The sequence below is a fragment of the Mytilus trossulus genome, chromosome 9 (genome assembly GCF_036588685.1).
Source record: "Mytilus trossulus isolate FHL-02 chromosome 9, PNRI_Mtr1.1.1.hap1, whole genome shotgun sequence".
Classification (NCBI taxonomy): Eukaryota; Metazoa; Mollusca; class Bivalvia; order Mytilida; family Mytilidae; genus Mytilus; species Mytilus trossulus.
In genome coordinates, this window is record NC_086381.1 from 28,015,205 (window position 1) to 28,031,603 (window position 16,399).

The 16,399-nt window shown below is 34.7% G+C and overlaps 8 protein-coding genes across 8 annotated transcripts; 6 read left to right on the forward strand and 2 right to left on the reverse strand.

The window, feature by feature from the left end:
- The first annotated feature begins 1,722 nt into the window (after nt 1-1,722).
- On the forward strand, nt 1,723-2,034 carry LOC134684532 (histone H4). The gene has a single exon (XM_063543821.1). The coding sequence runs from the start codon at nt 1,723-1,725 to the stop codon at nt 2,032-2,034; it is 312 nt and encodes a 103-aa protein (XP_063399891.1).
- A 754-nt stretch (nt 2,035-2,788) lies between these two features.
- LOC134684533 (histone H2B-like) lies at nt 2,789-3,163 on the reverse strand. The gene has a single exon (XM_063543822.1). It carries the CDS (start codon nt 3,161-3,163, stop codon nt 2,789-2,791), a length of 375 nt encoding a protein of 124 aa, XP_063399892.1.
- Nucleotides 3,164-3,446: 283 nt separating this feature from the next.
- LOC134683785 (histone H2A) lies at nt 3,447-3,824 on the forward strand. Its single transcript, XM_063543099.1, has one exon. It carries the CDS (start codon nt 3,447-3,449, stop codon nt 3,822-3,824), a length of 378 nt encoding a protein of 125 aa, XP_063399169.1.
- A 1,347-nt stretch (nt 3,825-5,171) lies between these two features.
- On the forward strand, nt 5,172-5,655 carry LOC134683782 (histone H3). The gene has a single exon (XM_063543095.1). It carries the CDS (start codon nt 5,245-5,247, stop codon nt 5,653-5,655), a length of 411 nt encoding a protein of 136 aa, XP_063399165.1. The 5' UTR covers nt 5,172-5,244.
- Nucleotides 5,656-7,335: 1,680 nt separating this feature from the next.
- LOC134684534 (histone H4) lies at nt 7,336-7,647 on the forward strand. Its single transcript, XM_063543823.1, has one exon. The coding sequence runs from the start codon at nt 7,336-7,338 to the stop codon at nt 7,645-7,647; it is 312 nt and encodes a 103-aa protein (XP_063399893.1).
- A 754-nt stretch (nt 7,648-8,401) lies between these two features.
- Nucleotides 8,402-8,776, reverse strand: LOC134684535 (histone H2B-like). The gene has a single exon (XM_063543825.1). It carries the CDS (start codon nt 8,774-8,776, stop codon nt 8,402-8,404), a length of 375 nt encoding a protein of 124 aa, XP_063399895.1.
- Nucleotides 8,777-9,059: 283 nt separating this feature from the next.
- Nucleotides 9,060-9,437, forward strand: LOC134683787 (histone H2A). The gene has a single exon (XM_063543100.1). The coding sequence runs from the start codon at nt 9,060-9,062 to the stop codon at nt 9,435-9,437; it is 378 nt and encodes a 125-aa protein (XP_063399170.1).
- Nucleotides 9,438-10,784: 1,347 nt separating this feature from the next.
- Nucleotides 10,785-11,268, forward strand: LOC134683788 (histone H3). The gene has a single exon (XM_063543101.1). It carries the CDS (start codon nt 10,858-10,860, stop codon nt 11,266-11,268), a length of 411 nt encoding a protein of 136 aa, XP_063399171.1. The 5' UTR covers nt 10,785-10,857.
- The last annotated feature ends 5,131 nt before the right edge of the window (nt 11,269-16,399 follow it).

Consider the following 16,399-nt stretch of genomic DNA (forward strand, 5'->3'; position numbering starts at 1 on the left):
GACATCCAGTTGGCTCGCAGAATCCGTGGAGAACGTGCTTAAACTGACCTTTACTCTATACAATAACGGCCCTTTTAAGGGCCACCAATATTTTCCAAAAAGAGTCTGAATATGTTGTACATCAAAATCAAAAATAGCTGAAACCCCCTCTCCACATCTTTCTTTATTTTTCTTTCTCTCCACATCTCTCTTTATTCTTCTTTCTTATTATCTTTTTTTTTTGCACTTAAGATTAGACAAGTCAGGTTACTGTATTGATAGGAGAAAAATATAGAGAAACTTATTTCAAAACATGCAAAGAAAATAAATAAAAGGATAAATAGAGAGAGAGACATACATATTTTTTATTTATCTAATTCTTCCAAATCCTTCGGGAAAAAACAAGAATGTTATACATTTTCTGGTATACCCTCCTGAAAAAATTAACATACATGTATACATTTAAATAAAAAAAAAAAGGTAAGAAAAAACATACTCCAAGAACAATACAATCCATCTTCTAATTACAGAATTATTAAAATGTATTTCTTTCTAATTTCTGTGGTTATATTTTTCTCTAAATTGCATTTTTCTCGGTCTTATTTTCTCACTTATTTTTTAGATGCTTTTTGTATGTAATTTTTACTCATATTGTGTATTCTACTGTGACAACATGAGAAGATTCAATTATTTTATATTTCTGAAATATATTTTCGGTACGGGTCCAAGTAGTCCACCTTAAATTCTCATTGAAAACTTTGTCTCCATCAATTGTGTGTTACAGAAAGAACTTTTTCTTGAATACCTTTATTTTGTGCTTAAAATGCATCTATTTTGGGTGCTCTATGTGCCTTATAAATGATGTGAACATGTGTGCGGATGAATCTTTTTTTCCCATTGGTGGAGAAAAATAGACAAGGCGCAATAATTCATTCATTCAATGATGTACCAATTGTGGTATTTAAAAAGTGAGGCTGCACTGTGTACATTTCAAAAACCTATGACTACATGTATAAAGTAGCTGCTAAATTTAGAAAGATTCCTAATTAGTTGTTAAAAGATGAGCATTGATTGTATACATGTAATAATAACATGTTTGAAATGTGAATTTCCCGGGACATCTTTATTGAAACTGGTAAAGGTGATTTTGAGAAAAATTATCATGCACACCTGTTTTTATTTACAAGTCTATCTGTCCATGCTTAAATAACTGACTGGTATGCTGTAGATTAGTTTTGCTTTTACTCTCTTAAGTCTGCAGAGCTGCAGTGGACTATCTCTGAAACTGTATCTTTTGAACAAGAAAAATACTGTATAAAAAGATTTTCTTTAAACTAATTGTTTTTATATTGCAATTGCACATTGTTAACTCCTGCTTATGTATGCAGTGTGATATGTTCTTGTATTTTAAGTAAAAGGAAATAAATCTCTTTCACATTGGAAAATATAAGAAGTATTAATTGATGATGGAGATCATTAGTTATTTGGTCCATCTCTTATAATCTTTGTATTTTTATTTGTATACAGTTTGAAATATTTTATTTTCACATATTTTCAGAGAAGTGGATTGAAAGTGTACAGAATTCCTACAGAGTTACCTCCCCGATTTAGACGAAAACAACCAATCAGGTCCAACCTATCAAAAATTCAGTGGTATTTCTTTTAGGGCCGCGTTCATCAGATATATAGCATAATTTGGATATAGTTGTCATTCGTTTTATCGAACTTCAAAAAGCAAACAACATGTCAGGAAGAGGTAAAGGAGGAAAAGGTCTAGGTAAAGGAGGCGCCAAACGTCACAGGAAGGTGTTGCGTGATAATATCCAAGGTATCACCAAACCAGCAATCCGTCGTTTAGCAAGACGAGGTGGTGTCAAACGTATCTCTGGTCTTATCTACGAAGAAACACGTGGTGTCTTGAAAGTCTTTTTGGAAAATGTCATCCGTGATGCTGTCACATACACTGAGCATGCAAAGAGGAAAACTGTCACCGCCATGGATGTTGTCTACGCCCTGAAACGTCAAGGCCGTACCCTTTACGGATTCGGAGGTTAAACAGCCAGCTGAAAAATACAAATACAACGGCCCTTTTCAGGGCCACCAACATTTTTCAAAAAGAATCTGCATTTGTTGTACTTAAAAAGAAAACCATAGCTTTCTCCTGTCCAACTTTCTTTACTTTCCTTTTTCTTTTATTCGTTTATTTTTTTTAATTTCTTTTCACTATTTTTATTTAAGCCTATTAAAAAAAGACCAGCAAGGCTTTGGATACAATATGATTCCTGATTTTTGAATGTAAATAACATTTTTATTCTTTATTTCATATGTATTCTTTTATGTAAAAGATATATTGCTGATTTTTCCTCCATTGTCAAACTCTAGTTATATTGTTTTTATATCCTAAAACAATCCCCCTCCCCCTTTTTTCTCTCTGTCGACGTATGTGTGAATTTAATCTGTTCGTGATATTTTTTTATATAATGTTTCAATACATATTCAAGTATAGTTCGATTCTAGACCCCCTCCCCCCCAAAAAAAGAGGGAAGAAATGTATAACCCGTGAAAAGGTTAAATTCTGGTGTATGTATATTTTTTCAAATCGGCTAATAAAATGAAGAATAAAGAAGAGAAAAGAAGAAAGAAAGAAAGAAAGACAAAAAGACAGAATTCAGATATAAATAAATTTGTCATTTTGGGGTGGGACACAGCTTCATTTAGAAGTTTGTTATGTACAACAATAATAAGACTCTTTTTGAAAAATATTGGTGGCCCTGAAAAGGGCCGTTTGTGAAGTTAAACTTCTCGTTGTTTACTTGCTGCTGGTGTACTTTGTGACGGCTTTGGTACCTTCACTGACAGCGTGCTTGGCCAATTCACCGGGTAGGAGCAGACGAACTGCAGTCTGGATCTCCCGAGATGTGATGGTAGATCTCTTGTTGTAGTGAGCGAGACGGGAAGCTTCTGCAGCGATTCTCTCAAAGATATCGTTGACAAAACTGTTCATGATAGACATAGCCTTTGAGGATACTCCAGTGTCTGGGTGCACCTGTCTCAAGACTTTGTAGATGTAGATGGCATAGGATTCTCTCCTCTTCCTCCTCCTTTTCTTGTCACCGCCGGGTCTGGCAGTCTTTGCCTTTGTTACGGCCTTTTTGGCTCCTTTGGTTCCAACTTTTGGTGGCATTTTTGACAGATGTATACTCTCTGAAATGTAATCAGTGAATGATGGCCGTAAATAAAAATTTCTATTTATACTCGGCAAAACGGATTGAAAGTTTTTACTTAACGCGAACTTCGGAGAGAGCACCTTCTAACATTCAACCTAACTACCTGGAAGAAGCGATGATTTGATTGGTTTAGAACTGAAACATCTTTCAATCCGTTTTGCGGGTATAAATAGTAAAATACCACCTAACGGGGTAATCATTGTTTATACTTGTTCAAGTCAAACAACGTATTAAATCAAAATGTCAGGACGAGGAAAAGGAGGAAAAGCAAAAGCAAAGGCAAAGTCTAGGTCATCCCGTGCCGGACTTCAGTTCCCAGTAGGTCGTATCCACAGACTTTTGAGGAAAGGAAACTACGCCGAGAGAGTTGGTGCCGGAGCACCAGTCTACCTTGCCGCTGTCTTGGAATACTTAGCAGCTGAGGTTTTGGAGTTGGCAGGAAATGCTGCCCGTGACAACAAGAAGAGCAGAATCATCCCCCGTCATCTCCAGTTGGCCATCAGAAACGACGAAGAATTGAACAAACTTCTCTCTGGTGTAACCATTGCACAAGGTGGTGTTTTACCAAACATCCAGGCTGTACTTCTGCCAAAGAAGACACAGAAAGCTGCCAAGTAAAGTCAACACTACAGAAACTTCACTTACAACGGCCCTTTTCAGGGCCACCAACATTTTTCAAAAAGAATCTGACTTTGTTGTGCAATCTCAAACATAGCTCACTCCCTCCATTTCTCTTGTCTTTATCTCTTTATTTTTCCTTTTCTTTATAAACAGCATACAGATGTCTACTTTCTTATTATATATATAACAATATTTGATGTGGAAAAAAAATGAAGAACAGTACGAGTTTCTTTTTTTCCCCTATAAAAGTCCAAGAAAATAAACAACTATATATAAACGTAGATTCGATGAAAATGCGCAAGCACGAGAGGAAGAAAAACTCATAGTTGTTAGTGGTCAATATTGCATATATTTTTGGTGTAAATTTAGTTGCAGTCCTATATATTATACTATATAAGCACACACATTACAATCTATGACCTTATTTTTATATAATATATATTCGTTCGTTCGTTCGTTCGTTCGTTCGTTCGTTCGTTCGTTCGTTCGTTCGTTCGTTGTCTGTCTAACTGTGATCTATGTGAATTCTTTTCTTCCTCTTCTGCTGTCACATTCTCTTAGATATATAATATATATTTTGTATTCCTATACAAAGTACTTATGCGTATGTTTATAGTTGTGTAGATTATTTTTTAGCTCAAATCCTTTGTATTTGCAAAATTCGTATATAAACAATAAAGAATACTTCAACAATGTGCAAGTTTCCCAGTATGCGTGCAGTATACTATATAGAGAATATCATGGCTTTACATGATACAGAGACTAGAGAATACAGACACTGTATAGCTAGAGAGAACACAAAGACTATAGAGAGGATAAAAAGTGTTCTCTTTGTTTTAAGACACTGAGACGAGTGACAATTGTGTACTATAGTAAGCATGTCTATACGAGAAACTGGCTACACACACTAAGAAAACGGCTGCATTTCTATACCACTGGCTATTGATGAAAATGGATGGATGATGTTTTTTTTTCTCTTTTTCTTCTTCTATTTTGCTCTTTAATTTACATTTCCTGTCAATTATTAATTTCGTGTCAGACTGTTGATTAAACAATTATTTATTATTTGAATAAAGATTATTATTAAGTTCTGCATTACTCTTGATTATTATTTTTTTTGGTCTTATGTCAAATTTTCGCTGACACTATCAGAATAGAAACAAATTGTGCCAATTGTTAGCTTGGGGTGAACAATCTTTAGCTTCAGTCCAAAAAGGGATCGAAAGCTGTGAAAGTAACTTCCAGATCAGTCCAATCATAATACAGAGATTTCAACCAATCAACGTGAGTTTTATTACCCCGAAAGGCCAATCAGTGTCGTGTTTGCAAACATTGCGGCTAGCACAAATACACTAACATTCGAAGTTTCAAAGTATTCTGTCGTGTAATCGTAGATTTTCACAGAGAACATATCGCAATGGCTCGTACAAAGCAGACCGCCCGTAAATCCACTGGAGGAAAAGCTCCAAGAAAACAACTTGCCACCAAGGCCGCCCGTAAGAGCGCACCTGCCACTGGTGGAGTAAAGAAGCCACATAGATACAGGCCAGGAACAGTCGCTCTTCGTGAGATCAGAAGATACCAGAAAAGTACTGAACTCCTCATCAGGAAACTCCCCTTCCAGAGATTAGTTCGTGAAATTGCTCAAGACTTCAAGACTGATCTACGTTTCCAGAGCTCTGCCGTTATGGCCCTCCAGGAAGCCAGTGAAGCTTACCTCGTTGGTCTTTTCGAGGACACCAACTTGTGTGCAATCCACGCCAAGAGAGTCACCATCATGCCCAAAGACATCCAGTTGGCTCGCAGAATCCGTGGAGAACGTGCTTAAACTGACCTTTACTCTATACAATAACGGCCCTTTTAAGGGCCACCAATATTTTCCAAAAAGAGTCTGAATATGTTGTACATCAAAATCAAAAATAGCTGAAACCCCCTCTCCACATCTTTCTTTATTTTTCTTTCTCTCCACATCTCTCTTTATTCTTCTTTCTTATTATCTTTTTTTTTTGCACTTAAGATTAGACAAGTCAGGTTACTGTATTGATAGGAGAAAAATATAGAGAAACTTATTTCAAAACATGCAAAGAAAATAAATAAAAGGATAAATAGAGAGAGAGACATACATATTTTTTATTTATCTAATTCTTCCAAATCCTTCGGGAAAAAACAAGAATGTTATACATTTTCTGGTATACCCTCCTGAAAAAATTAACATACATGTATACATTTAAATAAAAAAAAAAAGGTAAGAAAAAACATACTCCAAGAACAATACAATCCATCTTCTAATTACAGAATTATTAAAATGTATTTCTTTCTAATTTCTGTGGTTATATTTTTCTCTAAATTGCATTTTTCTCGGTCTTATTTTCTCACTTATTTTTTAGATGCTTTTTGTATGTAATTTTTACTCATATTGTGTATTCTACTGTGACAACATGAGAAGATTCAATTATTTTATATTTCTGAAATATATTTTCGGTACGGGTCCAAGTAGTCCACCTTAAATTCTCATTGAAAACTTTGTCTCCATCAATTGTGTGTTACAGAAAGAACTTTTTCTTGAATACCTTTATTTTGTGCTTAAAATGCATCTATTTTGGGTGCTCTATGTGCCTTATAAATGATGTGAACATGTGTGCGGATGAATCTTTTTTTCCCATTGGTGGAGAAAAATAGACAAGGCGCAATAATTCATTCATTCAATGATGTACCAATTGTGGTATTTAAAAAGTGAGGCTGCACTGTGTACATTTCAAAAACCTATGACTACATGTATAAAGTAGCTGCTAAATTTAGAAAGATTCCTAATTAGTTGTTAAAAGATGAGCATTGATTGTATACATGTAATAATAACATGTTTGAAATGTGAATTTCCCGGGACATCTTTATTGAAACTGGTAAAGGTGATTTTGAGAAAAATTATCATGCACACCTGTTTTTATTTACAAGTCTATCTGTCCATGCTTAAATAACTGACTGGTATGCTGTAGATTAGTTTTGCTTTTACTCTCTTAAGTCTGCAGAGCTGCAGTGGACTATCTCTGAAACTGTATCTTTTGAACAAGAAAAATACTGTATAAAAAGATTTTCTTTAAACTAATTGTTTTTATATTGCAATTGCACATTGTTAACTCCTGCTTATGTATGCAGTGTGATATGTTCTTGTATTTTAAGTAAAAGGAAATAAATCTCTTTCACATTGGAAAATATAAGAAGTATTAATTGATGATGGAGATCATTAGTTATTTGGTCCATCTCTTATAATCTTTGTATTTTTATTTGTATACAGTTTGAAATATTTTATTTTCACATATTTTCAGAGAAGTGGATTGAAAGTGTACAGAATTCCTACAGAGTTACCTCCCCGATTTAGACGAAAACAACCAATCAGGTCCAACCTATCAAAAATTCAGTGGTATTTCTTTTAGGGCCGCGTTCATCAGATATATAGCATAATTTGGATATAGTTGTCATTCGTTTTATCGAACTTCAAAAAGCAAACAACATGTCAGGAAGAGGTAAAGGAGGAAAAGGTCTAGGTAAAGGAGGCGCCAAACGTCACAGGAAGGTGTTGCGTGATAATATCCAAGGTATCACCAAACCAGCAATCCGTCGTTTAGCAAGACGAGGTGGTGTCAAACGTATCTCTGGTCTTATCTACGAAGAAACACGTGGTGTCTTGAAAGTCTTTTTGGAAAATGTCATCCGTGATGCTGTCACATACACTGAGCATGCAAAGAGGAAAACTGTCACCGCCATGGATGTTGTCTACGCCCTGAAACGTCAAGGCCGTACCCTTTACGGATTCGGAGGTTAAACAGCCAGCTGAAAAATACAAATACAACGGCCCTTTTCAGGGCCACCAACATTTTTCAAAAAGAATCTGCATTTGTTGTACTTAAAAAGAAAACCATAGCTTTCTCCTGTCCAACTTTCTTTACTTTCCTTTTTCTTTTATTCGTTTATTTTTTTTAATTTCTTTTCACTATTTTTATTTAAGCCTATTAAAAAAAGACCAGCAAGGCTTTGGATACAATATGATTCCTGATTTTTGAATGTAAATAACATTTTTATTCTTTATTTCATATGTATTCTTTTATGTAAAAGATATATTGCTGATTTTTCCTCCATTGTCAAACTCTAGTTATATTGTTTTTATATCCTAAAACAATCCCCCTCCCCCTTTTTTCTCTCTGTCGACGTATGTGTGAATTTAATCTGTTCGTGATATTTTTTTATATAATGTTTCAATACATATTCAAGTATAGTTCGATTCTAGACCCCCTCCCCCCCAAAAAAAGAGGGAAGAAATGTATAACCCGTGAAAAGGTTAAATTCTGGTGTATGTATATTTTTTCAAATCGGCTAATAAAATGAAGAATAAAGAAGAGAAAAGAAGAAAGAAAGAAAGAAAGACAAAAAGACAGAATTCAGATATAAATAAATTTGTCATTTTGGGGTGGGACACAGCTTCATTTAGAAGTTTGTTATGTACAACAATAATAAGACTCTTTTTGAAAAATATTGGTGGCCCTGAAAAGGGCCGTTTGTGAAGTTAAACTTCTCGTTGTTTACTTGCTGCTGGTGTACTTTGTGACGGCTTTGGTACCTTCACTGACAGCGTGCTTGGCCAATTCACCGGGTAGGAGCAGACGAACTGCAGTCTGGATCTCCCGAGATGTGATGGTAGATCTCTTGTTGTAGTGAGCGAGACGGGAAGCTTCTGCAGCGATTCTCTCAAAGATATCGTTGACAAAACTGTTCATGATAGACATAGCCTTTGAGGATACTCCAGTGTCTGGGTGCACCTGTCTCAAGACTTTGTAGATGTAGATGGCATAGGATTCTCTCCTCTTCCTCCTCCTTTTCTTGTCACCGCCGGGTCTGGCAGTCTTTGCCTTTGTTACGGCCTTTTTGGCTCCTTTGGTTCCAACTTTTGGTGGCATTTTTGACAGATGTATACTCTCTGAAATGTAATCAGTGAATGATGGCCGTAAATAAAAATTTCTATTTATACTCGGCAAAACGGATTGAAAGTTTTTACTTAACGCGAACTTCGGAGAGAGCACCTTCTAACATTCAACCTAACTACCTGGAAGAAGCGATGATTTGATTGGTTTAGAACTGAAACATCTTTCAATCCGTTTTGCGGGTATAAATAGTAAAATACCACCTAACGGGGTAATCATTGTTTATACTTGTTCAAGTCAAACAACGTATTAAATCAAAATGTCAGGACGAGGAAAAGGAGGAAAAGCAAAAGCAAAGGCAAAGTCTAGGTCATCCCGTGCCGGACTTCAGTTCCCAGTAGGTCGTATCCACAGACTTTTGAGGAAAGGAAACTACGCCGAGAGAGTTGGTGCCGGAGCACCAGTCTACCTTGCCGCTGTCTTGGAATACTTAGCAGCTGAGGTTTTGGAGTTGGCAGGAAATGCTGCCCGTGACAACAAGAAGAGCAGAATCATCCCCCGTCATCTCCAGTTGGCCATCAGAAACGACGAAGAATTGAACAAACTTCTCTCTGGTGTAACCATTGCACAAGGTGGTGTTTTACCAAACATCCAGGCTGTACTTCTGCCAAAGAAGACACAGAAAGCTGCCAAGTAAAGTCAACACTACAGAAACTTCACTTACAACGGCCCTTTTCAGGGCCACCAACATTTTTCAAAAAGAATCTGACTTTGTTGTGCAATCTCAAACATAGCTCACTCCCTCCATTTCTCTTGTCTTTATCTCTTTATTTTTCCTTTTCTTTATAAACAGCATACAGATGTCTACTTTCTTATTATATATATAACAATATTTGATGTGGAAAAAAAATGAAGAACAGTACGAGTTTCTTTTTTTCCCCTATAAAAGTCCAAGAAAATAAACAACTATATATAAACGTAGATTCGATGAAAATGCGCAAGCACGAGAGGAAGAAAAACTCATAGTTGTTAGTGGTCAATATTGCATATATTTTTGGTGTAAATTTAGTTGCAGTCCTATATATTATACTATATAAGCACACACATTACAATCTATGACCTTATTTTTATATAATATATATTCGTTCGTTCGTTCGTTCGTTCGTTCGTTCGTTCGTTCGTTCGTTCGTTCGTTCGTTGTCTGTCTAACTGTGATCTATGTGAATTCTTTTCTTCCTCTTCTGCTGTCACATTCTCTTAGATATATAATATATATTTTGTATTCCTATACAAAGTACTTATGCGTATGTTTATAGTTGTGTAGATTATTTTTTAGCTCAAATCCTTTGTATTTGCAAAATTCGTATATAAACAATAAAGAATACTTCAACAATGTGCAAGTTTCCCAGTATGCGTGCAGTATACTATATAGAGAATATCATGGCTTTACATGATACAGAGACTAGAGAATACAGACACTGTATAGCTAGAGAGAACACAAAGACTATAGAGAGGATAAAAAGTGTTCTCTTTGTTTTAAGACACTGAGACGAGTGACAATTGTGTACTATAGTAAGCATGTCTATACGAGAAACTGGCTACACACACTAAGAAAACGGCTGCATTTCTATACCACTGGCTATTGATGAAAATGGATGGATGATGTTTTTTTTTCTCTTTTTCTTCTTCTATTTTGCTCTTTAATTTACATTTCCTGTCAATTATTAATTTCGTGTCAGACTGTTGATTAAACAATTATTTATTATTTGAATAAAGATTATTATTAAGTTCTGCATTACTCTTGATTATTATTTTTTTTGGTCTTATGTCAAATTTTCGCTGACACTATCAGAATAGAAACAAATTGTGCCAATTGTTAGCTTGGGGTGAACAATCTTTAGCTTCAGTCCAAAAAGGGATCGAAAGCTGTGAAAGTAACTTCCAGATCAGTCCAATCATAATACAGAGATTTCAACCAATCAACGTGAGTTTTATTACCCCGAAAGGCCAATCAGTGTCGTGTTTGCAAACATTGCGGCTAGCACAAATACACTAACATTCGAAGTTTCAAAGTATTCTGTCGTGTAATCGTAGATTTTCACAGAGAACATATCGCAATGGCTCGTACAAAGCAGACCGCCCGTAAATCCACTGGAGGAAAAGCTCCAAGAAAACAACTTGCCACCAAGGCCGCCCGTAAGAGCGCACCTGCCACTGGTGGAGTAAAGAAGCCACATAGATACAGGCCAGGAACAGTCGCTCTTCGTGAGATCAGAAGATACCAGAAAAGTACTGAACTCCTCATCAGGAAACTCCCCTTCCAGAGATTAGTTCGTGAAATTGCTCAAGACTTCAAGACTGATCTACGTTTCCAGAGCTCTGCCGTTATGGCCCTCCAGGAAGCCAGTGAAGCTTACCTCGTTGGTCTTTTCGAGGACACCAACTTGTGTGCAATCCACGCCAAGAGAGTCACCATCATGCCCAAAGACATCCAGTTGGCTCGCAGAATCCGTGGAGAACGTGCTTAAACTGACCTTTACTCTATACAATAACGGCCCTTTTAAGGGCCACCAATATTTTCCAAAAAGAGTCTGAATATGTTGTACATCAAAATCAAAAATAGCTGAAACCCCCTCTCCACATCTTTCTTTATTTTTCTTTCTCTCCACATCTCTCTTTATTCTTCTTTCTTATTATCTTTTTTTTTTGCACTTAAGATTAGACAAGTCAGGTTACTGTATTGATAGGAGAAAAATATAGAGAAACTTATTTCAAAACATGCAAAGAAAATAAATAAAAGGATAAATAGAGAGAGAGACATACATATTTTTTATTTATCTAATTCTTCCAAATCCTTCGGGAAAAAACAAGAATGTTATACATTTTCTGGTATACCCTCCTGAAAAAATTAACATACATGTATACATTTAAATAAAAAAAAAAAGGTAAGAAAAAACATACTCCAAGAACAATACAATCCATCTTCTAATTACAGAATTATTAAAATGTATTTCTTTCTAATTTCTGTGGTTATATTTTTCTCTAAATTGCATTTTTCTCGGTCTTATTTTCTCACTTATTTTTTAGATGCTTTTTGTATGTAATTTTTACTCATATTGTGTATTCTACTGTGACAACATGAGAAGATTCAATTATTTTATATTTCTGAAATATATTTTCGGTACGGGTCCAAGTAGTCCACCTTAAATTCTCATTGAAAACTTTGTCTCCATCAATTGTGTGTTACAGAAAGAACTTTTTCTTGAATACCTTTATTTTGTGCTTAAAATGCATCTATTTTGGGTGCTCTATGTGCCTTATAAATGATGTGAACATGTGTGCGGATGAATCTTTTTTTCCCATTGGTGGAGAAAAATAGACAAGGCGCAATAATTCATTCATTCAATGATGTACCAATTGTGGTATTTAAAAAGTGAGGCTGCACTGTGTACATTTCAAAAACCTATGACTACATGTATAAAGTAGCTGCTAAATTTAGAAAGATTCCTAATTAGTTGTTAAAAGATGAGCATTGATTGTATACATGTAATAATAACATGTTTGAAATGTGAATTTCCCGGGACATCTTTATTGAAACTGGTAAAGGTGATTTTGAGAAAAATTATCATGCACACCTGTTTTTATTTACAAGTCTATCTGTCCATGCTTAAATAACTGACTGGTATGCTGTAGATTAGTTTTGCTTTTACTCTCTTAAGTCTGCAGAGCTGCAGTGGACTATCTCTGAAACTGTATCTTTTGAACAAGAAAAATACTGTATAAAAAGATTTTCTTTAAACTAATTGTTTTTATATTGCAATTGCACATTGTTAACTCCTGCTTATGTATTGAATCGCAATTTCCCGTCAATATGCACAACTACATAGTATGTCCTTATTATCTGAAAAGGTTTCGTGAAATTCTGTTGTGCGGTTTGAGAGGAGTTGCGATGACACGAAACAGGACTGACGGACGGACGGACTGACGGACGGACAGACGGGTCAAAAACATTATACCCTCCGCAACTCGTTGCGTGGGGTATAATAACTTTGTCAAACTATTTGATATTTCTAAATCAAAATAAACGTATATGTGTAGTGCTGAGTTATCATATTATATTTTTATTGTATCTTTTCAGATGTAAAGTAGCCTTGCTGCAAAGGAAAAAGATTAATTTAGCCTTCATCACACCAAAGACGCTGACCGTGGATGCTTTGAAATGACCTAGTTATTTCATATATCATTAAATTTAAACATAAACAGTTTTTTTGTGATAGTTTCATGATAATGTTAAATTCAAGTGTTATTTACCTTTCACTATCCGTTTGCTTCTGCTTTACTGGTAGGTTGTTTTCTGATTCTGTTGGCCTTTTGGGAGTTTGTCTTTTATGATCTACATGTAGCACATGTGTGATACTCCCAGTAGTATTTCCAAATGGAGGCATAACGGCAGATGCAGCAGTCTCAGCACATGACGTTTTATTGGTGTCTGAAAGCAAAATATGATATTGATCCACTGTCTTGTGAAATAAGAACACGCATAAACTCTTTATTATTGAGATACAAGTATTTCTTTATTTTTATATATATATTATATCAATTACCAAAAATTGAACTTTGTTTCATTTCAACAAAAATTGAATTCTTAGGATTCAAACGCATTTATCTCAGCAATTTCTTCACTGTTGTTCCCTCAATAACTGCATTAAACAGTTTCTAATCATTATTCATTCAAAACCATTTTATTATATCAATGCCTCACACACAACATATTATAGTATACTGTTGTCTATCAGTCCATCATCCACACTTCAGATAATAACTAGAAAAACACTTCCCCCTACTCTCAAGAAACTTTGTTGAAATGTTTATATCTATTGACATTAGCTCCACATCGATTTTATATATTTTAGAATTTTCATTTCCATGTTATGAAGAGAGATTTTATCCTTAAAAAAGAGAGAATTTTCCAATTTTGAACAATAACACAAAAATGCATCCATCACCTTTAATTAAACTTTGGGGAATTGTTTACACTATTGACCTAAGGTCCCTTTTGATTGTAATAAATTTCAGATTATACATTTCTGTGTTATGAATTTTTATATATGCTAAAAAAAAATAAGGGATTTTATAGTTTTTGGACACCTATAAGTGCAGGAGTTTCTGGCCACATTGAAAACCCATTGGAGGCCTTCAGTTGTTGTCTACTCTATGGTTGGGTTGTTGTCACTTTGACACTTTCCTCATTTCTCATCTTAATTATTCACATAAACACTTCCACATCATTTTATAAAACTTGGGTGAATTGTCTATGTCTGTTGACTTCAGCTACATTCCAAAATTTAAAACAAGATTAACAACTATAATACAGGTCCCCAAATAGCCTTCAACAATGACAAAAGCTCATACAGCACAGTCAGCCATAAAAGACCTTAAAATGACAAATATAAAACAAATGAAATGAGAAAACAAATAGACTAATAATTGTACAAAAAAAAATAGTTCAACCTTTAAGCAAGCTTTAAAGGAATCAAGACATATCATGCGCTTAGAGTGCAGCTATTTATTAACAAACTCCATATTCAAACACTCAAACAACTAATTCATAGAGAGGGGTGGAAGTTGAAGCCCCCTTTTTTATCAGTCAATGCATTTGAATGAAGACATGTACACATCAACTCAATTTGTTAATACACATTTCCAGTCTAGCTTTCAATACATTTGTAACGACCTTTAACCCCACTGACAATTTGCGTCTGTGTCCATACTTGTATCAATTATAATATTTTTGATTTGTGATTTACTTTTATATTGCAACCGGATTATACTGGCAGACAGACAGTAAATTCAGATACAAATATGTATATTCAAAACACTGCTTTTAAATTATTTCATTTAAACATAGAATATTCATTCAATGCAGTGTTTGATAATGATGTATAGTTCCAGATTGAAATAACTGCAATCCCGTGATTCACAATATTTGGCCAATGTCCATTAAAAAAAAAATACAGCATCAGATAAAATTTGTTTTACTCAAGTCAAATTTTTTATCAGATTGAAATATTTTTTGCTCTGCATCCTTGGCAGCGTGCTTGGTTTGAATTTAGCTATCTTTCGTAGCAGATAATCTTTCCTTCTCTTCAAAATAAGCTACTTTCGGAAGGCATGCGCGAAATCAACGGACATTGGAGGAACTCTCAGAACAGGGGTTTTCCAACTTTTGGACACATATTACACAAAATCTTGAGAGTGAAACCTTACAAACTGATAATTTTATGAAATAAAAGTTTGTTATGAATGTATTCACACAATATTATACAATGATTGGTTTTATCAGTTGAATGAAGTGAAGTCAAAAGTCTTAGGTGTGCGGATACACCAGACTGTACCGTATTAAAAACTTAAGGAATCATTGAATGATAAACGACTCACTCTCTCTGTAAAAAAAAATAATAATACTATGATGGATAAAATTCATAACTTTACATTATTTCGAAAAGATTTGCATTATAACGGAAGCATAGAAAAAAAACATAAATTTTCAATCTGAAAAAAAACCATACGGTGCGGTCCGGTGTATCCGCGCACCTAAGACTTATGACTTCACTTCATTCAACTGATAAAACCAATAATTGGATAATTTTGTGTGAAAACATTTATAACATACTTTTATTTCATAAAATCTTCTGTTTGTATGGTTTCATCCTTTAGATTTTGTGTAATGTGTGTCCAAAATTAGGAAAACCCCTGTTCTGAGAGTTCCTCCAATGTCCGGTGATTTCGCGCATGCCTTCCAAAAATAGCTTATTTGAAATAAAGGAAAGATTTTATACTACGAAATATAGCTGAGTTTGTACCAAACACACTTCCAAGGATGAAGAGCAAAACATATTTCAATCTGATATTAATTTGACTTAAATAAAACAAAAATAATCCGGTGATGTAATTTTTTTAATGGAAATTGGCCAAATACGGTAAATCACGGGATTGCAGTTATTAATTAATTCTCGAACTTATCAATTTTATTCTTTTTTATCCCTTCGGAAGGCTAAAACAATAACAAGAACGAGTTTGTATGTGTTACTGTGTTGATATGACGAAATCAGCTAATGCGCTGTACCTTCATGGTATCGCAACCGCCTCCTGTTTTCTTCCGCTCATTTGTAATAGATGTAGCCTTCTTTTAAGTCCCTCTCTTGATGTCATCCCATTTCTTTTTTATTTCCTCTATGGTTCTGTTGGTGAAGGATACTGCGTTTACCGCGTTTTGTACTTTTTTCCATGCTTCTTTCTTTCTTGTATTAGAAACAACATCAGAAAACTTGCTAAACAACATGACAGAATTTTCTTTGACATTGTTCACAATGGCATCTATTTCTTTTTCTGTAAATCTTGGCTTCTTTTTTTTCTTCGCTTCCTCCATGGCTGACGTTTCTTTGAAAATGACGTCATATTAATGACGTCATCAGTTCCATTCGATACTGGATGATTGATTAATAGATTGATTGATTGATTAATTGATTGATCGATTGTTCGCTTGAATTTTAAATTAGTGGATGAAATTATGATATGATAGAGTGTTGAAATGTATAAATTGTGTAAGTAATAGACTATATATCTAATAGATTCAAAGTACGGTTTTCTAGGGTTCAG

What these genes read in the sequence shown, in the direction of transcription:
- LOC134684533 (XM_063543822.1), bottom strand. Translation starts at nt 3,163, where the DNA reads ATGCCACCAAAAGTTGGAACCAAAGGAGCCAAAAAGGCCGTAACAAAG.
- LOC134683787 (XM_063543100.1), top strand. Translation starts at nt 9,060, where the DNA reads ATGTCAGGACGAGGAAAAGGAGGAAAAGCAAAAGCAAAGGCAAAGTCT.
- LOC134684534 (XM_063543823.1), top strand. Translation starts at nt 7,336, where the DNA reads ATGTCAGGAAGAGGTAAAGGAGGAAAAGGTCTAGGTAAAGGAGGCGCC.
- LOC134684535 (XM_063543825.1), bottom strand. Translation starts at nt 8,776, where the DNA reads ATGCCACCAAAAGTTGGAACCAAAGGAGCCAAAAAGGCCGTAACAAAG.
- LOC134683788 (XM_063543101.1), top strand. Translation starts at nt 10,858, where the DNA reads ATGGCTCGTACAAAGCAGACCGCCCGTAAATCCACTGGAGGAAAAGCT.
- LOC134683782 (XM_063543095.1), top strand. Translation starts at nt 5,245, where the DNA reads ATGGCTCGTACAAAGCAGACCGCCCGTAAATCCACTGGAGGAAAAGCT.
- LOC134683785 (XM_063543099.1), top strand. Translation starts at nt 3,447, where the DNA reads ATGTCAGGACGAGGAAAAGGAGGAAAAGCAAAAGCAAAGGCAAAGTCT.
- LOC134684532 (XM_063543821.1), top strand. Translation starts at nt 1,723, where the DNA reads ATGTCAGGAAGAGGTAAAGGAGGAAAAGGTCTAGGTAAAGGAGGCGCC.